This window comes from Pelecanus crispus, chromosome 6 (genome assembly GCF_030463565.1).
Source record: "Pelecanus crispus isolate bPelCri1 chromosome 6, bPelCri1.pri, whole genome shotgun sequence".
NCBI classification, from domain to species: Eukaryota; Metazoa; Chordata; class Aves; order Pelecaniformes; family Pelecanidae; genus Pelecanus; species Pelecanus crispus.
Window position 1 is genome coordinate 71,816,646 of NC_134648.1, and position 24,229 is coordinate 71,840,874.

The 24,229-nt window shown below is 43.5% G+C and overlaps 1 protein-coding gene across 1 annotated transcript; it reads left to right on the forward strand.

Annotated features, from left to right (window-relative positions):
* Window positions 1-228: 228 nt before the first annotated feature.
* SAV1 (salvador family WW domain containing protein 1) lies at window positions 229-22,479 on the forward strand. Its single transcript, XM_075712705.1, has 5 exons — window positions 229-322; window positions 2,764-3,210; window positions 12,371-12,641; window positions 13,604-13,747; window positions 22,169-22,479. Exons 1-5 carry the CDS (start codon window positions 229-231, stop codon window positions 22,368-22,370), a joined length of 1,158 nt encoding a protein of 385 aa, XP_075568820.1. The 3' UTR covers window positions 22,371-22,479.
* The last annotated feature ends 1,750 nt before the right edge of the window (window positions 22,480-24,229 follow it).

Sequence of the window (24,229 nt, forward strand, 5' to 3'; positions counted from 1 at the left end):
CCGCCCGCCCCGCCGCCTGCCCCGCTGGGCGGAGGCCGCTTTCCCACAAGCCCCCGCGCGGCGGCCCCACCGCCTCCCCTCAGCCCAGCCGCCCCCCCGGTCCGCGGCCGTGCGGGCGGGGAGCAGCCGCCGCCGAGCCTGAGGGGGCCGGGGCGGCCGGGGCCCGGCCCTGCGGAGCGGGGAAGCGGCGCCGGGTATGCGGGCGGTGGTAGCGGGCCGGGAGGTGGGATGCTGTCGCGGAAGAAGACGCGGACGGAGCTCTCCAAGCCGGGCGAGGTGCAGGGCAAGTACGTGAAGAAGGAGACCAGCCCCCTGCTTCGCAGTGAGTGTCGGGGACGGGCTGGCGGGACAAGCCCCAGGCCTGCCCGGGGGGCCGCGGCCGCTGTGTGCTGCGGTGCGGTGTAGCGGGCCCCGGGGGCCTGCGCGGCTCCGGGGGGTCCCGTCGGGAGGGGAGGGTGGGGGGGTCCTGCTGTGAGAGCTGGGAGCTGAGGGAGGGCGGGGGGGTCCTGCTGTGAGAGCTGGGAGCTGAGGGAGGGCGGGGGGGTCCTGCTGTGGGAGCTGGGAGCTGAGGGAGGGCGGGGGGGGTCCTGCTGTGGGAGCTGGGAGCTGAGGGAGGGCGGGGGGGGTCCTGCTGTGGGAGCTGGGAGCTGAGGGAGGGCGGGGGGGTCCTGCTGTGAGAGCTGGGAGCTGAGGGAGGGCGGGGGGGTCCTGCTGTGAGAGCTGGGAGCTGAGGGAGGGCGGGGGGGTCCTGCTGTGAGAGCTGGGAGCTGAAGGAGGGCGGGGGGGTCCTGCTGTGAGAGCTGGGAGCTGAGGGAGGGCGGGGGGGTCCTGCTGTGAGAGCTGGGAGCTGAGGGAGGGCGGGGGGGGTCCTGCTGTGAGAGCTGGGAGCTGAGGGAGGGCGGGGGGGGTCCTGCTGTGGGAGCTGGGAGCTGAGGGAGGGCGGGGGGGTCCTGCTGTGAGAGCTGGGAGCTGAGGGAGGGCGGGGGGGTCCTGCTGTGAGAGCTGGGAGCTGAGGGAGGGCGGGGGGGTCCTGCTGTGAGAGCTGGGAGCTGAAGGAGGGTGGCCAAACCCGAAACTGTGGCTGGATTTGAAAGGGAGCCCCACACATAGCGTAGCACCAGGTGCTCATGATAAACAAGCTTGGTTGGTTGCTTTTTTCTTAATGTTCTCAGCTGCTGTCGCTCAGTTTTCAACAGGTAGGGGTTAAGCTAGTCTCCAAACAGATATCTTCCAGATTGACCAGAACAGATCATCTCTCTCTGTCCAAAAGTCAGTGGTTGTTTTCCTGATCTAGGCTGTGTGCGCTGCCAAAAGGTGTGTGCTTTGAAAAATGAGATAACTGTATGAGGCAGTTGCACAAAATCCCTGCGGAAGCGAGCGCTCCGCTTCTAAACCATGAATCAACTTGATGAGGTCACCGCTGTGTACCTTGGATGCACTGATCTTTGCGTGGTTAACCTGATGCTAATGCCGCAGTCCCGGTTGTGCTGGGACTTGACAGAAGACTGGCAAATACGCGTTGAAAGTGCGCTTAGTTAATCTTTTCGTTAATCTTTGAAAACAACCCAAGACTGAAACGTGTTATGCTATAATTGCAGGATTAGCTTGGAGATCACGACTAGCCACAACTGATTTGCTGGCAGGAGCAGGCACCTCGCTTTTCTGGAAGTATTTGCTGCGTGAACAGCTGGTTCCCCAGTCAGCAGGCAAAATCGTTTAGTAGTCTGATTACATTGACTTAGTCTTTTTAAAAAAAAAAAAAAATCCAAACCCACAAAGTTTTTCTCATATTAAGCTGGAGGCGTCTCTAAGGGGTTAACAACTCTTATGCATGCTATTTGCCACGATGTAATGAGTAGCTATTACATGACTGCTTTGTAATGATTATAAATTTCCCGATGACACCTTCTGGGATGCACTGAATTTTTACCCTAAGTTATAAGAGTTTATTAATAAAAAGTAATTAATAATAGGCATAACCTCCTCCTAAATGAAAGTCATGGTTTGTATTAGCTCACCTGGAGGGAAGCTACTTATTTATATTGTGTTGAAAGTAATAATACGGAGAGGAGTAATGGCTTGCTTACTGGAGGGAGGCAGTGAAATTTTATGAATAGGCATCACTGTTCACGTGCAAAACCTCTTTCAGTAAAGGAGAAAGTGAAATATCTTTATGATAATTTAAGAACTTAACATGTGCAGAATAAGAGCATTTTGCTGGCTGAACTTTGTGATTAGTGGAGAAAGTTTGAATTCTGGTTCTGATTCTGTGCTGGATTCCTGTGAGCCTGTAGGCATTAGTGTCTCCAGTTATTCCGGGTTCATAAAGGCAGTGGTCTGATGAAGTGGTATAGTGGTAGCCAGGATACTTGGATTTTCTTGACCCTTCTAGTAGAGAGATGCATGAAGCCTGGCTGATGTAGCCACAGTACAGTGTGGGGTGGTTTTGGGGGATGTTTTTGTGTGGTTTTTGATGGCTTTTGGGTTTTGGGGTTTTTTTGTTTATTGTGGATGCAGTTACACTGGCAAAAGTGCACTCTTTTGGCAATGGTTTGTTGCTGGTGGAGGGTGCGATGGTTTCTGTTGCACCAGTACAAACTGCAGCATTACCATTATACTTGCATATGTATTAGAGGTACCTTAAAGGGGTTCTAGTATTTGAATTTCCTCAATTCCGTGGTGTAAATCAGCATTGTGCCTAGCCAAATCCTTTATGTGTAAGTACAGCCAAAGTTCTTATTTCTCTTTCATGCTATATATCAGATCTGATGCCTTCATTTATCCGTCACGGTCCAACCATTCCAAGACGAACTGATATCTGTCCTCCTGACTCAACTGCTTCTGCATATGCTTCTGGTGGAGATGGAATTGTTTCCAGAAATCAGAGTTTCCTTCGAACTCCAGTGCAGAGGCCACCGCATGAAATAATGAGACGTGAAAGCAACAGACTGTCTGCGCCTTCCTATCTTGCAAGAAGCTTAGCTGATGTCCCGAGAGAATATGGCTCTTCCTCCCAGTCCTTTTTAACAGAAGCTAATTCTGTTTTGGAAAATGGAGATGCTGGTGCCCGTTGTTATTATTACGATCATTTTTATGATGCCCAGAGGAGACGTCAGTTAAATGATCGAGTACTTGAGGACTACAGGTATTATGAACACAACAGCGATCTTTTCCAGAGGATGTCACAGAATCATGGGAGGCACACTTCAGGTAAGTATTGATTAATTGCTGGGGTTTTTTTAAATATCTTTTTGATATTGCACTTTAGGTGCAGAGGTACATCTGGATAATCAGGGTCATGTTTTTGGGAGTTATGCTGTGTGAGACAGCTTCTTTTTAATGACATTTCTGTGATCTGAGTACACTACATGTTCACATTTCTTAGAGTTAAGAGTTTGACTGCATATATCCAGAAAGGGAAAAAAATCTACTTAAACCATGATTTATTCATTAAATAAGTGGGGTAAGGTTGAGCAAGTTGTTTTTAATGCCACGCGTATATGCAACTCCTCATGACAAAGTTGATTCAGTTGCTAACTAGCAAGGGATTTTATTCATTAGGGGACATCTATTGTTGTCATGATGTAGAGAATAACCAACAGTTCTAAATTATAGCATTGCAGTTTTGCTTTCTTATATTTTAACTATAATTGTGCTATTATTTTGTTAATTTGAGCTCAGTGATTAAAATAATTTATCATAAATAGTCAAAGGGAGGAATGGCCGCTTTGTGTACTTAGCAAATTGACATATAGTTAGTGCTGAAATTGACTTCCTAGGCCTTGATTATTTTTTTTAGCTTCTAATATCATTTGTAAATATGCCTGTTTCCCCCTCAAATTCACTGGAACTTGTCTTTGCTTTCTAATGGAAGAACAGCATAAGAAAGAAGAATCCATTAAATATGACTTTTTGAAATATTTGATTGTATCTGTGATGACACTGAAGAATAATTCTTTGGTGCAGTGTGCTGTTGTGAATCCATCGGTGGAATAAAAAGTCTGGGATTACAATATTGCCCATAGAAGGGTGACCTTAAAAGTAGTATTGGCTGTGTTCAAGCACTGCATATACTACGGAAACTACAGTCAAGGAGGAGTTTGAAATGAACATTTCAAACCTATCGGTAATATACTTTCAATGTGAAATACATTGTTAGTTTGTCATTACTTGTAATCTGTAAACAAAATAGTAAATAGTGTCTAGTAAAATAAATCTCCTGTCTAGAAAAACATATATGCTAGGAAGATTGTCAGTGTTTAAGGCTGCTGACATTGAGTATGGAATTACAACCTGACAATGCTTTGTGGGTTTTTTTACAGAAACATTTCAATGAAAAGTGACAGAAGAGTAATGCTAGCATTAGTGCTGTCAGCCAGTAAATTCTGAAATACTAAGGTTTAAGACTTGCTTCTTTATCCTCATTTATTTTGCTAAACGGTAATACATCTGTCCACCTAGACTTTGCACGGAAGCCCTCCATCTCTGTCAGTTGGTGGTCAGCTGGCAGTTGTTAAACATTTACCTGGTCCAGACAACAAGCACCTGTAGGTATATGGTAGGGAGGAGAGGCAGGAGGGGAGGATTTCATAAAGCAATCCATCAATTTAACATTCAAAAGTGCCACGGTAACTGTGTATGCTGAGGAAGACTTCAAAAAACGGTACTGCTGCTGTGTAGCATCGAGACAATGTTAAGTGGAAATGGAGCTCTAGCTGTTAGTTTGAAAGTGGAGTTTAATCTGGCAAATTTTTAAAGCAAGCTAAAAGTAGGGCTGTACAGCCGTATTTTTCTCAATTGCAGCAACGTGGATTTCTTTCTAAAAAGGCTTTTTTCCCTGTGTCTACATGGCCCCTTAGCCACTGGAAATCATAAAGGAGCTGCTCATATTTGGTTGGTCTTTGTCACTCACTCTGATATTTTTACGTTTAATGGTCTGAACAAATTCTATGTGTATTTTGTAACGGGTGAGTATTCAGTCTTATGCCTTTTTAGGGAGAGCCAAAAATAAAGGTGAGCCCTTTGTCTGCCAAAGTGTTTCCTTTTTCCTCTATTCTTTTTTTCTTTCATCTCAACATGGAGTATGAACTCTTAAATTTCTCTTTTGGTTTCACTGCAGAAGGAATATTGATCTATGTCCTTAACTTCTGTACATCTTTTCAAGAGTTGCTGTTACTTTTTCTCAGTAAAAGAATTATGTGGCCAAAAATAAGAAAACTTCAGATTTTCTTATTTCTTTCATCTCACCATTAAGCTTCTTTTTATTTGAACCATCCATTGGCTTCAAACCGTCAAGTGTTTTCCTTGAGCTACACTGATCTTTCTGTAATTTCTAGTTCTTTTTTTCCTGCATTTCCAGAATACTGAGGCAGGCCTTTTACTTTTATTGTCTTTGTCTAAATTACTTTTTCCTTACGTATCTCCATTGTTGTTTCTAAATGTTTCACCTAATCAAAATTCGTCATCAAGATAATTGATGACAAAATTGCCTAATACCTACAGTTTCAATGTGCAAGTCTGTTCATTAGCTAGAATCTGTCAATGCTGCCTTCTGCCCTTTTCCTCCTCTCCCACCCTCCCTCAGAAGGTCCCCTCAGTCAGTTCTGTTACGGTTTGGGTTGATTGCTACAGAAATGTTGCCTGATGAACACAAGGTTTACTTGCTATTGCTGAGTGATGTTTCATTCAGCGTTGGTTACAGCTGAGATGACTTTTGAGAAGCAGTGGTCTGGAAGTGAAGGGGTGCGTGTGAATTTCAGCTTTCCTTCAAAATAAAGATTCTCCTCTTTGTAATTTGGAGATGAGCTGAAAACATGTTCTTGTTGAGATCTTCCTACTCAAAAGTATTCAGCAAAGTATATAAGAGAGTCCCATGATTTTTCAGCAGGTGATGTTGACAGCATTGATATGTTCTTTCATAGGCATTTCTCCTTGAAGTCCTGTTTTCTCTCTTAGTATGATTCAATTCTACCATGTCCTCCTTTTCTTATTTTCATTAGATTTGTTTTTAATTAGCAATCTAGTGCTGCTGGTTTTCCTGAAAAATGTCTTCAGTTGAGATACTTCCTAGTTTTGTATGTTTAGCTACCTCTGTGGCATTTCTTGAAACTTTTTTTTTTAGTGTCCATTTCAAACTTAATTCTAAGAGCCTTTACCTGTCTTTCCTCGACATCTCTTTCCTCTCTTCTAGGTTAAAGGTTTGGGGAGGTCTGTGGTTGAAGTTATATCTACAGTATAGATTGGAACTAACTTGTAACCAAGACCTCAGAGTTATTTGTACCTGTTTGAGCGGTAAGCTGAAAAATTCTTACGTGTATATGAAAATTGCTGAGATTACAATCGCAGTGTAAAGGCACTTTCTGATGGTGGATTGTAAGCAGTTGACTGTGATGTCAGTGGAGAAAAATGATTAATCGTGTGAACAGAGAATCCAGTGTGCTTTAGAGAAAGTAGGTTCATCACGTGTTAAATTGTACCCCTTAAAAATTGCAGACTGGTATTCGTGTTTCATATAAGAGCAAAATAAAGAAATAGAAATTATTAAATGAAACCCATTTAGAGCTAAAGTAGCAGGGCTTTTCTTTTTAGGTGTGTGCACTTCACTCGTTTTTAAACAAATGGCAACTCCTGACCTTTTCTTCTTTGTGCTGATTTTGCAGTAATTTCTTTGTAGCGTACTTTTCGAAGCTTTCAAAGTACTTCCTGTTGTTTCCTATTTGTGCATTTATGCTTGCTTGGAAGGCCCCATTCCCTCTGCCAAACAAGGTACTTGTGCTCAGGAAGTACCTTCAGATGCTTTGGAATGGGTTAGGAAGGCCGAGAACCTGCAGACCTATCTAAACAGGGTAGTTATTGGAACTTACATGATGAACAGTTTGTTCATCTTCTCTTCCTGTTCCTCATCCCGGTTTGATGAGGGGAAGGGAGAGGATTTTGGCATCTTGAAAAAAAGCTCTCAAGACAATTGACCAAATTGAAGACAAATATGAAGGCCTTTTGTTTGGCTAGATTTGTTCTTCAACGCTTTGAAACTTGGTTGAAGCTAGTTGTGGGGAGTTGATAGGCTCTGGAACATCTCTGCCTACATCAGCACTGTATCTAATAAAATATAAGAGAAAGTGCATCTTTCTCTTCGGTGTTTTTGTTCTCTTCCCTTTATGCTGGACTGCTCTGGTGATATGATTTTTCTCCTGGGCTTTCTACCAGGCAGACTGAAGAACTGCCCTTTGCTGACCTGGAAACCTTTCCCCCTAAGAACTTGGACTTCTTTCCAGGCAGAGTGCCCTTAAAATAAAACCCCTTCATTGGGCTGTGGAAGCGTTAATGCATATCACTTACGGTTTTCTTTGTTCCATACTAATGGAACAAACCAAACGGAACTTCCTTGATGAAGAAGATACTACATATTTTTCACATTTGTGATGTTATTAGCTTAAGACACGTTTTTAAGAGAAGAATGTTAAATGAAGGAAGTCTTTGCACTGATATCTTACAATGCACTGGAATGTGGTGCGCAAAGTTAAAATTTGGGTTCTGATATTAGGACACCCTATTGCGGAGGACGTTGAGAGTAAGACTGAATATAGGGCCTGGCCTTACTTGAAACTCTGAGCATTTTAAATCTTGTTAATACTAGTAGTAAGTGGTTGCTGTTCCTTTGCACTTTCTTTTTTCAAAGTGTTGAGAACATACACAGTGATACTCCTAAGCAAGCAAACTGCATTGAACAGGATTGTCTTTTGCTTGGGAACAGCATATAATGCCTCTTGGCCTGGTTGACAATTCAAGACCTTAAACTGTAGATACTGTATTTTACAAGAGAAGGAAAAAGCAAAGCCACAAATAATGTTCAATATTGATGTTCCTTAAAAGCAACAGCTGAACCAAAAAATACCCCAAACGTGTACTATTAGGAAACAGAATTAACAAATGAGGCTAGACTAGTTCGGAAGAGACAACCTGAAAAGGATTTACAGTCACGTAAATTTAAATTCATTGTTGACCATTCTTGAGATTTGATAGTGCCACTCGGGGGAGTTGATGAAGAACAGCGCTGAAACTTAAGTAGAGGACAGGAGACTTAACATTTGGAAGAGCAGATAATTTAAGCAACTCTATTCCTTGGGAAAGCAAGAAGAATGAGAATCTCTGTCTTGTCATAGAGAAAACAGTATGTGAGCAAGAAAACCCAGAGTAGTTAACAGCAAAGGGGCTCGACCGGTTGGGTTTTGTGATCCTATGGTAGAGATCCTGTCCTCCATCAAGAGGAAGGTCACAGGTTTTACACTAGATGTTTTGATAAAAATGGTTCAAGTTGTAGGGTTGGCGTTTTTTTCTGTAGTTATTTTGCTTTGTGCTGTGTGAATCTGGTACCAGCCCAAGATTCAGGGAATATCCTTGGTGCATGCAGTAAAATCCTATGTGAAGCTTTGGGCTGCTATGAAAATGCTTTAGGGCTAAGATCTTACCTGAAATTTAAATACAGAAGAGTATCATACTTGGGCAATATGACACAGAAAAGGCAGTGTTTGCAGTGGATGGGTTTAGGCTGTCTTGTAACTTTCTTTTTTGGTTTATTCGTTGGAAAAGGTCACATATGAATTTACTCTTTGAAGTGTTGTTCAGTCTTCTTATTGGTACTTACAGGTATATACATATGAAAGTCAATTTTCGTCTTCTCTTTCTGTTCAAAACCATAGCAGGAGCTATTTCTCTTACGTGTATATCCACTCTCCCTTGAAGGAAGCATCTGCTGAGTTTTATAAGGAAAACCAATATATAATTTCTTTTGATCTCTAGTGACTCCAGTTATATAAACAAATGCCTAAATTGTACTAATTGCCAATTTGAATGCCATAGTGGGTTGATGGTTTTAAGACACTGAATATTACCTGACGTCTTAAAACTTCCAGCACACAGTATATTCCAGTATGATCTGTGATTTTAAGGGGAAAATGCACATTAAGACTATACATGGTAGTCTACAACCTGAAGTATTTGCAACCGTCTGTTTATAAATCTGGCCTTTGATTTCATAATTAGAGCTTGGTGGGTGTAGAGGCTTGGAACACTGTTCAAAACTGATAACTGCTACAGCTGTGTAAGTTTATCTTAGTGGTGTGGCTCTGCTTCTTCATACATGAAGTCAAAATGGCAAAAGGAATGTATAATGTATTTGTGATCTGGTATTATTTTTGTTCTTTGAATCTTGGAAATTAAAAAAAAACTAGCATCGGGAGAAACCATGTAGCTAGAATGAAATGAGTGTGCAAACACAGAACTGCCAGTGTTGCCTTTCTATTGGGTGCAGCATTGCTTTTTAGCCTCCTTTCTATGTGATTTCTCTATGTAATCAGATTTTGGTTTTCCTTTCTACTTGAGTCCATCTCCTGATCTTCTCGGGCTTTTGTATGAAGAGGGAGAGGCATTGTGTCAAGAGAACTTCTGGTGCAGAGGATGTGGCTTGTGCAACTCTTAATACCAACTTCCAAATGTTAGAAAGAATTAACCTGTACCCCAAGGAATATATATACATGTATTTGCTGCTGGAATCAAGCTAGAATTTAAGTAGGAAGGACTGTAACAAAAATATAGACATGTGCTGGTTTTAACAGTAAACAGAAAAATATGTTTGTGCCTTTGTAAAAGTTTTTTTCCCCCAGTCAGGTTTGTGTGTTGAGATCTTCTGGTAGTGGTGATTTAATAGTCACTGTTTGTACGTAGATGAAATTACAACACAGCGGTCCAGTTAATTGGAGAAAATACTGGATTTGTTTATCCAAAGTGCAGTATTTTCAAGCAGCTTAAATGTATTTTGTCATTGGAATGAAAACAAAACGGGTGACATAACTGTAGCTAGGGTCCGAAATAGTTTCCCTGCCCCAGTACTGCTAAAGGTCAGGAAGCCTCTAGGATGTTTCTTCTCACTGGAAGTAAAGGTCTAGGTTGCTTAATCCTAACGAGGGATGGGAGCTAATCATGTGAACACAGCCAGCAACTTTCCTTTATAAAGCTGACAAATAGGTAAGTACCATAACAAGAAGAAATACTTTCAGGCCAAATAGTTCAGAACGTGACACGGCTAGAAAAAGATTTGGTGGATGAGCACAAATGTTTTAAAGAACGGTACTCGGGAGGAAGCTTGTGAGATTTTGGGGTTTTTAATTTATTTTTTATTTATTCAGTTGCTTTGGAGCCTTCCCATTACTTTATTGTTGATGACTGCTATCTTGTATTAGATTGAGAGCCCACCCCGTTTTCAGTCTGTGTCATTTTGTAGGTAAACTAATGCTTGAAATAGATGCCAATCCCTTAGCGAGCGTGCTGTATTGTGTATGTATTGTTGAAAAGGGCTTTTGCCTTTGTCAGCACACAAGAGTATGAAATTGCCTGAGAAATGTAACAATTTTGCTGCTACTTCAGTGTTACGGTTGTCTTTTTTGAGTTAATGACCACACCTGAAACCTCTTTTTAACAGTATGCTTCAGGTGAGATAGACTCTGCCTTTCCCTTCCACACTCTTGAAAAGTGATCACACAAAAATGTTATTTCTGAAAAACAGAAGGAAAGGGGTGTATTCCTCAGGCAGTAGACGTGGTGCTTGTGGTGGAGTCACTTTCTGACTTTCTGAGAAAGAGGATAAAGTGGCTCCCATATCCCTTCTTGTGGCTATGGGAAATAGTAACACAAACTCTGACGAACACTGCGATTGAATGGATGCATTTGATTGTGGGATGAAAAGATAATTGGAATTGCTTTAAAGCCAAAGACCGTTTAGCTGTAGAACTGTGGGTAACTGAAAGTAACTACTTAAAAGGATTTAAAAAAGAGAATTTAGTTTGGGCTAGTACGTCCAGTAGTAGGCTTCCAAGGAATGGAAAGAGACCAAAATTCTTAATTATGTCACTTGGTTTTTGTGGTTGGGGTTTTTGGTATTGAGGGTTTTTTTGGTTTTCTGTAATTATTATTATGGCTTTTATGTCAACCAGCTTCCTAAGTATCCACAGTATACAGAGGGAAGGAAAAGATGAAATTGGAATGATGTTTCTTCAGTACATCTGTCAGCATCCAGCACGCTAATTTTTAAAATGTAAAAACTGTGTGTATGTTACAATCATGCATTTTAAAATGCTAGTGAACAGTCTCTAAAATCAGCTATTTAGTGATAAATCCTAGATGTGCTGTGTTTCTAGGGCAGAGGTGGGAACATAATCAACCGCTGATTCCTGCCAGCTCTCCTACCGCCAATACACCTAACCTAGGCTTTAGTTCTGTTGCTGGAGAAGCCTTTCTCCTAGTGCAGCCCACACCACCAAGAAAAGCTGGAAATTCCTTTTTTTCCACATGCCCCTTCAGCATTATGAAGTGTAGGTGCTCAGTTTTATAGAAAAGAGCAAGATGGAGAGAAGCAGATGTAGTGCCTAGCAGACAATGAAACTTCCTTCCAAGATCTGTGGGAGGGAGGAAGGGGGCGGAGGGAGATGTGGAGAGGAGATTTTGTGACTCGCGCTGAATAAAAGGTCTCTAAATCTTGCCTGGATTGCATTCGCAAGGCCTGACTGTCCCACCCAGCAGTGCACACAAACTAGCTGGTCCAACAAGCGCGGGTAGTTTTAGCAAAGACGATGTGGCAACGCCAACTTCAGCGTGCGCAGGATGACTGCGTTCAGCAAGGGGCTTGTGCGGGATCCCGCGTGGATCCAGCTTTTCTGTTTTCTCTTGTTACTGGTGACGCTTTTTGGCCGTGATTGCACACGCTTCAGTAATAACGATCCGCGCAGCGTAGTGCTAACCTTACTTGTCCCTCCTCTCTTGGTTTACCCAGTCCTGTTACTGTTCTTGACTGGTTAATCTGAAAAGCTTTGTTGGTATTCAGTGACTTTTTCTAGATCGTTGCAATTTCTGACTGTAGCTAAAAAAAGAAATAGCTGTGGTTTTTTGGTAGATAAGTAGTTTTGATGCAGCTGTAATAGCATATTAACAGAAACTGTCATTTATGTAAAACCTTAGTATTTGTAATCTTATGTCAGCTCTCTCCGCTCAGCAAATTGGGACAACAGCTTCATCCCTGTTATGTACGCTAATATATGTCTCTAATTGAAAAAGCAAGGATGCTTTAACTGTCTCTAAATGAAGCTGTCCAGTGAATCTGGAGTTGGAGGAGAGTGAAACAAGGGAGGCTTAAAAGGAAAGAGCTGTTTTGACCTGATTGTGCTTTTTTACTAACATACAAAGTGCATACACCATAAACGCCATGGTATTGTTCAAAGTTCATCGAGTGCCTCGGGAGGGGGAAGTTGTCTTCGTACATAATGTTGGTTTGGGGTACTGTCAGTTCAGCTAAACATTGCTTTCCCTTTTTTTTTTTTAGGCATCGGTAGAGTTGCTGCTACATCTCTAGGAAACTTAACAAATCATAGCTCTGAAGATTTGCCTCTTCCTCCTGGCTGGTCAGTGGACTGGACTATTAGAGGAAGGAAATACTATATAGATCATAATACTAATACAACTCACTGGAGCCATCCGCTCGAGCGTGAGGGGCTGCCTCCGGGATGGGAGAGAGTTGAGTCAGCAGAATTTGGAGTGTATTATGTAGATCACATCAATAAAAGAGCTCAATATAAACATCCTTGTGCTCCCAGGTAAGATACCCGCCTTCTCTTCTGTGATTGTTTTTTTCCTAATCCAGTTAAGAAAGTGGAACTGTTTTTGTCTCATATGTAATGTGCCAAAAACTTCTTATTTTTAGAAGTAAGCTTTACTGGTTCCTGACTAAGATTTTTAGAAGAAGTTGTAATTGTTAGGTTTTTTCCTCGTCTGTTACTGTCATGAGTTTAGAAACAGGATATTGTTCCTAACTCACTAAAACAAAGCAGCTATTCTCTTCGACTGTCAGTAAAACAACAAAGTTGCTGAGAACAGAATTGAATTGTAGACTGAAAAGAAACTCGATCTGATGTTCCAGGAGACTGTCTGGACACATAGCACATACCATCTGAAACATGAATTAAGTCTTCTCTAGAATGAAAATCAGTATTTTAGCCTACTTGTAAATTAGAGGTAAAATAAAGTTAGTATACACCAAATCTGCCAGTTAATTTCTGCTGCTTGATCTGTTTTGCTGTTACTCAGGAAGAGAAAGTTTTTTAACATGTGGCACAAAAGATAATCATATGAGGATGTCCTTTGTTATAAATGGAATAACTCTTATCAGCTGCTGCCTGAATACACTCGTTCTGACATACTAAATGGAGGATTATTTGGCTGAATCAATACTTGCCTTTTTAATCCTTTAAAAACAGATAACTGGTTTTTGTTCTGCTTTAGTATCCAGGTAGCAGGCACTAGGTGAATAGGTCTCAGGTGAATTTTACAGCGTGCTAACAGATAGCAGCAACACTTAAGAGTTGTGGTTGGAGTGAAGCACAAAAATAGCAACAGAAAGTTGCTCTCAGCGTAGGCCTGCTGAGGCAACACTCTATGCAGTTGCATCATCGGCCTTTGCATGTATTAACTTGTGTATTAATGTTAACAATTTAATGATATCAGTATGTCTGAGTTATTACTTGAAGGTTATGGACTTTGTGTGTCTTCCTTCATACAGCGTTCCCCGTTACGACCAGCCTCCCCCAGTGACTTACCAGCCGCAGCAAGCTGAGAGAAGCCAGCCTCTCCTCGTCCCTGCGAACCCCTACCACACCGCAGAGATTCCAGACTGGCTGCAGGTCTATGCCAGGGCTCCTGTAAAGTGAGCTTTTTTTTTTTTTTTCCCCTCTGCATTTCACACTACGCATGCCTAGCTTAGAAGGAAAACAAATGAATTCCGATGACTGAAAGTACTCTGACTGGTGTCTTTTCTTAATTGCATAAGAACTATTGCTGACAGCGCATGAGGAAGTTGTACCAGATGTTCATAGCATTAATTTGCTTTGTATTAGGCGTTATGTGAAATCACCACAGTACTTCTCACAGTTCACGTGACTTGCAGAATGATATATTCGAGAGTTGAGACTGTGACATACTTTCAGTGTACCTGTGAGAACGGTACCACGTGGCTTATAAAATACGCGAAATATTCTTAGGGTGTTCACTTCTTAATGTATATCTTACTCCTTTTTAAAAAAGACATATACATTCTCCTTCACAATTCAGAATTTTTAATATGGACTGAAATCTCTATTTCTATTCAAGAATTTGAATTAAAAAGTAAGTGGTAGTAAAAAGTCGTTTTTTCAAAGAAACAATGCTCTAGGAACAGGGAGTCTCCTCCAAGAAAAGATTTGAGTCAGCATAATGGAACAAATTACATTTCCTAATGGCTAAAGCTCTGCAGAAGAGTAACACTACATAGAAAAGCCATAAAAAAAATCCAGATACATTTTAGTAATTACAAAATCATGTATGTTTTCATAAGGAAATTATGGAGAAACTAAGTTTTACAGCAGTGAGCAGGGCGGTCTGTAGCTGCAAATTCAGACTGTGTATGATGTTCCCTGACTTCCAGCTAAAAAATCCTCTTTTTTTAGCTGCTTCTAGTAACTATAATTTGAATGGATTTTATTACTTCTTGTGGCTACTGGGCTTGCCAGCAGCCTATAAAGATTTAAATTGGCCTAAAATCCACCAGCACAATTAGGCACCAGGGACGTGCTAAGTTCCTGTAACCTATGGGAGGACTTGTTTCCTAGAAATACCTTCGGGTTTTGGCTGCAGCTGCATTTCTTTATTTAGGTCTTTGGCACATGCAGACAATGTAGTTTTAAATATTTCAGCCTGCATTGTATGGTACTTCTCTTGAAACTCAAGAAACAAATTTAAGACAATATGAACAATTTAAGATTATCAGGAATTTCTTTATATCTAGTAGGCTGAGACAAATTAAAAAAAAAAAAAAACCAAACACCCGAAACATTTAATTCAGTCAAGCTGTTTGAATAGAATTTACATTATTCAGGGGAATCAAAAATCATGTATTTTCCAGTATCCTTTTAGCATTCTGTTAAAATAGTGCTGGTGATAATAGGAATATTGTCGTAATTCTCAAACACGTCTGTGAAGAAGTAAATTCTGGTTTATGCTAATATTATATTGGAAAAGTGAGGAAGATTGGGAGCAGCTGGCTTTGTGTCACCTCATCTTGAGGACTTCTTAAGGAACAACTGAGAACTAATTTTCACAGTTACTAAAATCAAGACCGTTTGTATATTTTCAATGTAATTTTAATAATGAACCTCTTCTCTGTTGCCAAAGCAACTGGCTTAAAGCTTGAGAAAAACATCCAGTAATGCTTATAAGTTCTTCAGTAGTATTGTCCAAAAGCTGAGTATGAGAACTGTATGCATATCTGCCTGTCTTCTGGTGCAAAAATGAAAGTAAGTGGGCAGAATGCTTTCATAGTAGTAGAAGAATACCTTTTGTGATTTGCTATTTGAAATTTACTGTAAGAATCTGTTGATTATCAGTACAGTTTTGCACTGAAATAATTGTGGTGTATTTTGTTATGGTTTGTTACTTACACCTGACACTGTACCTTGATTTAGCTGACTAAGGGCCCATTGTTTTTGTTGAGAAAAGTAGATAATGACAGCAAAAATAGATAATGTTAGCTTTTGTTTCAACAAGCTTCTCTAAAGGATAAGAATTCTGGCCACTGGAAAAGTCTAATGGAGAGTTTAGTAGGCGTTAGCCATAATGCTTCCCTATTTTAGTGAAAAATGGTCAAACTGTTAAGATAAAAAATAAGATACTAGGCTCACTAAAGAGTGAAGAGGCTTTGATGACTAGTTATAACTTGAGGTAACGATTTCCAATATGGAGGTATTTATGATACCTTAAAGTGTCCTTTTCCCCTCTCTCCTGGCATCCGTCAAGGTTTGTTCTGAGAGTGTAGCTATCAGAATGCTTGCACAGTGGAATCAAGACTCCTGGCTTGCATTTAACCCTTTGCTAGACTCTAAAATGGAATGCTTCTCCGCCTTCCAGGTTAGGTAGACCAGTCTGGTAGGTGTTCCCACAGTATGCCAGGCTGCACGCATGGGACTGTGAGGGTGGGGAGACGAAAAATACCTTCCTTGTATGAGAGATCAGGGTTTGGATTCTTTCCCCACCTCTTTTGGAGCAAGGATCTGAACCCAGGACTTCCTTCTTCCAGCCCTAACCAATAGGCTGCAAATATTTGGGGCAGGGCAGCGTCTCTTGTGCGGAAAGTGTCCTATTTTATATTAAATACATGCTATCTACTGTGAAAATCCCTGGAGATAGGGTATTCCGGCTGCGTGTTCTGTCTAGTAAGCTCCTGCTTTCTCAGCCGGGAGGGAAGGCTCCGTGCTCTGCAGGAATTTTGTACTAACGTGCTCTCTGCCCTCGATTTCTGGCTCTGTGACCAGTTGCCCTTCTAAAAAATGCCTGGGTAGTATAGGTCAGGTACTGGTACTCTGTGCCCTGTTCCTCTCAGCGTCTCTGTGGTGAGTGTTCCTAGACCTACGATCTTTTGGATTTGAATGAGCCCATTCCCATTGAGGCGCTGCTGATGGCTTAACCTTTAATGACTTCTTCCCCCATTCAGCACTGCTCGTGGCAGGCAAAATGAAACTCTCGCGCTGCAAAGCGATCCTGATGTGCTGCTTTTCTTGAGAAACTGTCGGCAGTGACAGCTTCAAAGAGCTAAAGAACCACCAAGGTTTAGGAATCTGTGATGATACTTAAAATAAAAGCTGCAGGCCCCAGAAAACCTGCAAACACATTATTGCATGTGATGGAGCTTTGTTTTCTTTCCTGCTTATATTGCCACCTTAATAAGAAACACTCCTTCCACTGAGAATCGGCCTCGCTGCGGAGTGTATTTTAATAAATGCCTTTGGCCCAGAACATTTGAAAGGATACATCAGCGCAGGGCAAGCCGGGGGAAATCCTGCCGCAGTTGAATTTGGTTCACGATGAGTGGGAAAGGAGCAGGGATGGAAAGGTGTTGTTCAGTTAAAGTCAGTAATCAAGTGCTTATAAAGATCCCTGTACTCGGCAAACCTTCCAGAGCAGCAGCTTGCGGTCTGCAGCTCTTCGGAGTTTGAGCTCCACACTGACAAACAGCTGCAATTTGGTTTTTTTCACACTTTTGGGGAAAAGTGATTTTAGCAGTGCGGCCCTGTTGAGACTTGGATAACTTCAATATACAAGCTGTTATTTAGGAAGTTTATAGAAGCTGTGGTTATTTAAGTTCTTGAAATTCATCAAAAGCATCTTTGGTGGTCATCTGCGTGTCTAGGTGCTTCCCTGATGCATACAGCCTTCTGAATATATCTTTTCAATATGTAATGTAGTTTATTTGCATAAATGTACTGATATTTTGGCTTCAGCCTCCACTCAAGTGAATATCCTTTCTCATGTAATGCAGCTGGATCAAATAACTCTCTTTATTGCATGAGTTGTTTCTATTCTTTTAATAACTATAGTAGCCAGCTGCCTATTTCCAAGTTAAGAAAATTAAATTGCAAATGAATTGTGTGTGTTTCAAAGCACTGGGGAAAAAGCAGGAAATGAGGGGGACTGCAGCGATGATGTAACTACATCAAGGGTTTCTTTTATCAAAATAAAGTAGCATTAAAATGCCTGTTGCAGAGCAAGACTTGGATCAGACAAAATCGAGATTAAAACTAGGTTGGGAATTGCTGTTTCCTCACCTTGCTTAGGAAATTCTGTGGCTTGTCCTACTCCTGGAGCTGGCCAGGCCCATGCCCGGACACTCCATGCTGCTCAGGTCCCCTTAGCCGGGGCAGCATTAGCACCCCTGCTCATTTTGGGGTGACAGTCCTGAAGCTCTCTCACACAAGTCTCTTCAAGTTTAGGTAGAATCATAGAATCGTTCAGGTTGGAAAAGACCTTTAAGATCATGAAGTCCAACCATTAACCTAACACTGCCAAGTCCACCACTAAACCAATTAAGGGCAGAGTCGTAATTAAGTTCATGTTTCCTGGCTTGGTGGCTGGATTATTTTTTAATGAAAGTAAAACTAGAACAGAATCACTAAGGTTGGAAAGGATCTCTGAGATCATCAGCCCAACCATCAACCCAACACCCCCATGCCCACTAAACCATGTCCCAAAGTGCCACCTCTGCCCCTTTTTTGAACCCCTCCAGGGATGGGGACCCCACCACCTCTCTGGGCAGCCTGGTCCAATGCTTGACCACTCTTTCCGTCAAGAAATTTCTCCTAATATCCAACCTAAACCTCCCCGGCGCAGCTTGAGGCCATTTCCTCTGGTCCTCTCGCTTGTCACTTGGGAGCAGAGCCCGACCCCCCCTCCCTGCCCCCTCCTGCCAGGAGCTGCAGAGCGATGAGGTCTCCCCTCAGCCTCCTCTTCTCCAGGCTGAACACCCCCAGCTCCCTCAGCCGCTCCCCACCAGCCCTGTGCTCCAGACCCTGCCCCAGCTCCGCTGCCCTTCTCTGGACACGCTCCAGCACCCCAATGTCCTTCTTGTGCTGAGGGGCCCAAAACTGGACACAGCATTCCAGGTGCGGCCTCCCCAGTGCCGAGTGCAGGGGGACGATCCCTGCCCTGCTCCTGCTGGCCACACTATTCCTGACACAAGCCAGGATGCTGTTGGCCTTCTTGGCCACCTGGGCACACTGCTGGCTCATGTTCAACCGGCTGTCGACCAACACCCCCAGGTCCTTTCTGCCGGACAGCTTTCTGGCCAGTTAGACTCAGGTTCACCCAGATATTCCCACTGGTGAGAGCTGTGCTTACAGCTCGGTCACACGTCGTTTCTGTGTCCCTTGTTCCCTCTGAGCCTCGGGAAGCGTGTCTGCTCCGGAACCCGGCAGGTCTCCTCACGGCTGCTAGCTCATGTCACTCTGCCAGACTTCTCCAGTCATCACGCTGAAGTGGAAGGAGACCATCAAAGAGAACCGCCTGTTTATTTTAAGCTTTGATGTCTACCTAGCTATCTGAAGTCATCGTACTACTTTATTTAAGCGTATGAGGGGTGGTCTGCGCTGTGGGCTGTTAACGCCGACTGACACGAGCCAGATCCCAGTCAGTAACCGTTTGGCCACGTGGGCTTCGGAGGCTGAACTGGTGTGCTCTAAATTACTCACCGAAACAGTTGTCTTGCCGTTGGCCCAGTGTCCTTAAGGAATATCCTGAACTCCAGCGTCTCCTGCTTAATATCATCCCACAGCTATTGCCCTGCGGGATGTGGTGGTGGTACTGGACATTTGGCCATGAGCCAGAGACCTTTAATCCGATCTCTGTAGAATTAGCACGATTTTGTTGAAGAACTTCGTTAGAAATAACTGTTTTTCTACTGGGATCTTGGAAACCTTCCCCTCCTACTGGCGCAAAAAGGGGGTCCGTTTAAAAAAAAAAAAAAAAAGGTAACGAAGCAAAATGCTTTCTTGAAGGGAGGATAGGGGTAAGGATTCTGGAGGCAATCCAGCCACCGTATAGTTTGCTCTGGTGGTGGCTAAAACGAGAGTGATAGAAATGCAGAGCGTGTTGGAAGACACAGCGTATGGACACGTGTTTAACCGTTCTCACTGCAGACTTGTGAACAGGCCAGATGTGTTTACGTGCGCCGCCTTTATTCTGGTCCTTTCTCACTTCAGCAAGGTTGGATAATTTGTGTAGCTCTATATATAAAGGTAAATATTATAGACATTAAATTTGGGAAATGTTGAACCATGTGTTTGGTATCAAAGACTGTCGGCGCTAGCTTTGAAGAATTTGTGGCATGAAAGGAAGTCACCGACTAACGTTATGATGGCACAGATCTCCGTTACGAAACGACTTCATTTGAGCAGCTATCTTGCTCCCTTGCAGACCTTGGAGTGCCGATTTTGATTGTGGAAAATTCCTTGCAGGAGAAACGGCACAGCCTTGATTAGTCACAAGAGTGGTTTGGCAGTTAGCGACATAAAACGTAGCCTTCAGGAAACTTCTGCAGCTCTGCCAGTGAAACAAGGGAGGCTTGGAGAGGCTCATCTTACGTTGTTTGTAGCTACCCAGCAGCAGCAGCTTTGATATCCCAAAAGTCTGAGCATGGGGGCACATTTATATGTTTCAGAAATTGAAAAAGGTACTTTGCCAGCACCTCAAAATGGTCTGTGAATTGAATAACCTGTTCTAGTTAGGTGTTCAACTCCATTACTTTGTATGTGAGGTTGTTTTTATATTAAATTGATACCGGTGTATGTTGTGTTGGAGGCTGTCTGGTACACAGAAAACGGTTGTAGCAAAGTCAGCAACTTGGATAAAAAGTGGGTGCGTTTTTGGTTTGTTTTGGTTTTGGTTTTTTTTTTTTTTTTTTTTTTGGAGGGGCACTTTCATACATAGGCAGCAATGGCTGAATTTTCTTCTGAGTGCTTAGGGAGCTTGTAGTGCGTATCCATGAAGTGCAGTATAAATCGTGTGTGCTAGCTGTGGCGTGGACCCGCTGCCGGCGTGGCTGTTGTACCCGGTGTCAATTTTAGTCTGTAGGTTCTAATTGCAATGAGAATGTTGCATGGCATAGCGCTGGAGGGGTGACCGCTACGTGGGCAAATGGGAGTGTAGCACCGTGGATATGATAAACAGAAACTAAAGAAGAACAGATTTAGACTGGATACAAGGAAGAAATTTTTTACAGTGAGGGTGGTGAGGCACTGGCACAGGTTGCGCAGAGAGGTGGTCGATGCCCCATCCCTGGAAACATTCCCGGTCAGGTTGGACGGGGCTCTGAGCACCCTGGGCTGGTTGGAGATGTCCCTGCTCACTGCAGGGGTTGGGCTGGGTGGGCTCTGAAGGTCCCTTCCCACCCAAAGCACTCCGTGATTCTGTGATTCTTAACCCGAGAGCGGTTGCAGTGGTTAGTGACGCTCAGCAGCGTTCCTTGCACATGGTTTCTCCCACCTCATGGATTGACGTCGTGCTTCCGCTTTCCTTTGCGACTTCTTTCCACGTACTCCGCTCTCCGTCATGGATAGCCACGAGCGTGGCTTCTAGCACCGCCGGTCTGTGTGCAGCCCCCTTCTTGCTCCCGTCGGTATTTTCTTTGCCAGCTTTCACATCCTACTGACTAGCATCCATTTCCCTCCTCAAGGAAAAAGCGTCGCCGGTGCGGATGGTGCTTGGATGACCCAAGCTGCTGTATTTTGCTTTGCTCAACCAACAACTCCTTGTAACTGGGTGGAAGTGGGAAGAAATACAACAGGAATTGGTTGACTTCACAGCTGAGCTTGTTCCCGCCTCACGCGGGGAGCTAGATCGGATATTCCTAAAGGAGGAGTTCGGGGTGGCACCAAGGTGTTTCGGGCTCTTGGCACGTATCTCCAGGGGACCTCCCCAGACCCGCCGCAGCTTATTTTTCCCGGTGTGGGGAGGAAGAACCCGTAGGATTTTTCTCTGTTAGTGCTTGCGTCGCTCCCCCCGTGGCAGGCAGATGGCTGCCGATGGCGATGAGGAGCTCCCTTGCTGGCGTCAGTACTCGCAGCCATTAATTACGGCCTGATCGGATGTGTCCCCCCCCAGTCCTCACGGGTGCCGTCCAGTGCCCCCCTTTCGTGCTCCTGTGGGGTTCATGACCCGCAGTTTGAGACACACCGACTTAGGTTATCGCTGCTAATTAACCGAGAGGGGGGCGGTGTCCCAGGGTGCTCGTTAAGGCTGGAACAAGAATGCTTTGGAAACGGGAATGTGTTGTGAGGGAAGACTTGCAGTATTCCGCCTTCTGGGCGGTACTTGTTGGGGAGCATGAGGGAAAGCTGTTGAAATAATTCTTTTTTTTTTTTTTCTGTTTTCTGTGTTACTGCAATTTGAAAAGATGTTTTACTACTCAATCCTTACGGCTTGTTGAATGGAATTGCTGGTATACTGCCTCCAAAATGCATTTTCTCCGTTGGTTTATTGTAATCAGTTCATAGGATTTTTAGCATTTCTAGAGTTTATCTTGGCACACTGTGAGGGATTCTGCGGTGTAGCTGGAAGTGATGTTTCTCCAGCTCGTTTTGAGGCACGGCTCCGTGTCTTTCGGCATTAATTACCTTATTTCTTCGCATAAAGCGCGCTAACGCAGGTTGCTAGAAACGGGATTGGTGGCCTTACGACCACGAGGCCAGTTCTTCAGGAAACGCGTGAAGCGCTGCGTATTCGCTCGCGGTGGCGCGTCGCTAATCGTCCTTCTCTATCGAAACAGATACGATCACATTCTGAAGTGGGAGCTCTTCCAGCTGGCGGACCTGGACACGTACCAGGGGATGCTGAAGCTGCTCTTCATGAAAGAACTGGAACGGATCGTGAAGCTGTACGAAGCGTACAGGCAGGCCCTCCTCACCGAGCTGGAGCACCGCAAGCAGAGGCAGCAGTGGTATGCCCAGCAGCACGGCAAGAATTTTTAAGCTAACAACTCTTTCCATAGACTTTTACGAGGACACCAAGAGCTTTAAAAGGTTTTCACACTTCAAACTATGAAAAAGTGCTTTTGTTGAAAAGGCAGCTTATTTTTGTTGACGTTGCACCTTTGTTATTATCCTCTTTAATATTTTTCTACATGTATTATGTATTGTTTATAAAAATGAAAAATGTTTGTTAATCTTTTTCCATACGAGAACTAGTTTATTATTCTGAAAAGCAGCGCGGAGTTTAATCAGAGACTTGATTCTGGTATCTTTTTCTAGTGGTCAGCTGTATTATTAAGACGCTGACTATTTTTTACAGGGCAATAGATGCAACTATATGAAATGTCCTGGATTCGAAACATTGTTAAAATCCAAATGAGTATTTCTGTGTATTTCCCTCGGGATTTCCTATCCCTCGAGAGCGAGAGGCCTGCTCTTCCTTCACAGCTTTAATGTACAGGACACTGGCACCGTTACTTTTCGGTAACACACAGTGCTGTAGCCAGCCAGAAGCGGATTTCATCGACCTAAACCAAGCGCTTCGTGAAAGTGAAGTCCGAGTTGCCTTATTTTGTACTTTAACACATTACTACTTCAGATTTACTACTAGTTTTCACAGAAATCAGTCAGAGGGGAAACACTTGTACCTTCTTAGAGACCAAGATCTCCAAGCAAACTTTTCACGCATTTTTAAATCCGAGGTAAACTGTGTTTCCTAAAACGTGACCCAGTCACGTGGGAAGGTAGTAGCATCGTCTAACCAGCTTACCCACCAGTTGTTCCACACCATGGAAAAAATCAGGGATGTAACAACAATTTTTTTTTTTTAATGAGCTTTTGTCTTGTATTAAAGCCTCCTTACTTGGGGAAAATTTTTAATTGTACAGTTACCCTCTCCAGTATTTTCATTTGGTTCATTGATTGTCCTGAAATGTTATTTATGGATTCTTTTTAGTGCAATAAACATTGTTGCAGACAGAAAAAAAACCCCACCATTTCTTGTCAATCCTATTAATTCAATAAAAATAATTTTGTTTAATGAATGAAGGGTCCTTCAACTGATTTCCCCACCACCACCACCCTTTTAGAAGGTCTAAAATGTTCATACAACCAACAAAAATCTGACTGGGGGTGGTGAAAATGAGTCGCTCGGGTTCTGGAAGAGGAGCGCGGTTGCCCTGCGCTCAGCCACGCCGGGAGCCTGTTCCTGCCGCCCTGTCCCGCCCTGCACGAGGCCCGGCTGCAGTAAAGGCGCTGGCGCGGTTGGCGCCCGGCCAGCTCCCCGCGAGCACCTGAAGCGGTTGCAGCGGAGCCCCAAGCACCAATTTCTGTGCTGTCAAAACGCGGCCGCGCTTCAAATCGAGCCGGGGGAGCGGGGGTGGCGGCTGGTGCTGGCCCTCGCGGGGGGCTGCGGACCTCGGCTTTGGCCGGGCTTCGCTTAAGAAGCTTTTCCTCCGCAGGTGAGAGCTGGAGACTTGAGTTTTGCTTAAGACTTGTAAAGCCTGGCTTAACCTTATCAGTGACAGAAGCAGCTCCCAGAGGTCCCACCTGGGCAGGAGACAGGCCAGAGTATTTTCAAAATCCTGACTTAAAATTAAAACACCGATTCCGAAGGCCGAAAGAAAACCCGAGAATGTAAAAAACCCAGGAGGAGAAGCTCTCGCCTCGTTAGTCAATAAGGGCTTCCCATATAACCGACTTCTTAGGAACCGAAAGCCAACTTTAATAGTTCTGACGATAAAAGAATAGAACTGTTGAACACACTTTCTATGCACTATAATGGATGTATATACAGAGATACAGTGAAACTTTCTCCAATACATATACAAAGTGATACTCTGTGCATCGCTTACGAACAG

Coding starts and splice junctions, on each gene's coding strand:
- SAV1 (XM_075712705.1), top strand. CDS start 229: ATGCTGTCGCGGAAGAAGACGCGGACGGAGCTCTCCAAGCCGGGCGAG. Junction 323..2,763: donor GACCAGCCCCCTGCTTCGCA/GTGAGTGTCGGG, acceptor GCTATATATCAG/ATCTGATGCCTTCATTTATC. Junction 12,642..13,603: donor AAACATCCTTGTGCTCCCAG/GTAAGATACCCG, acceptor TCCTTCATACAG/CGTTCCCCGTTACGACCAGC.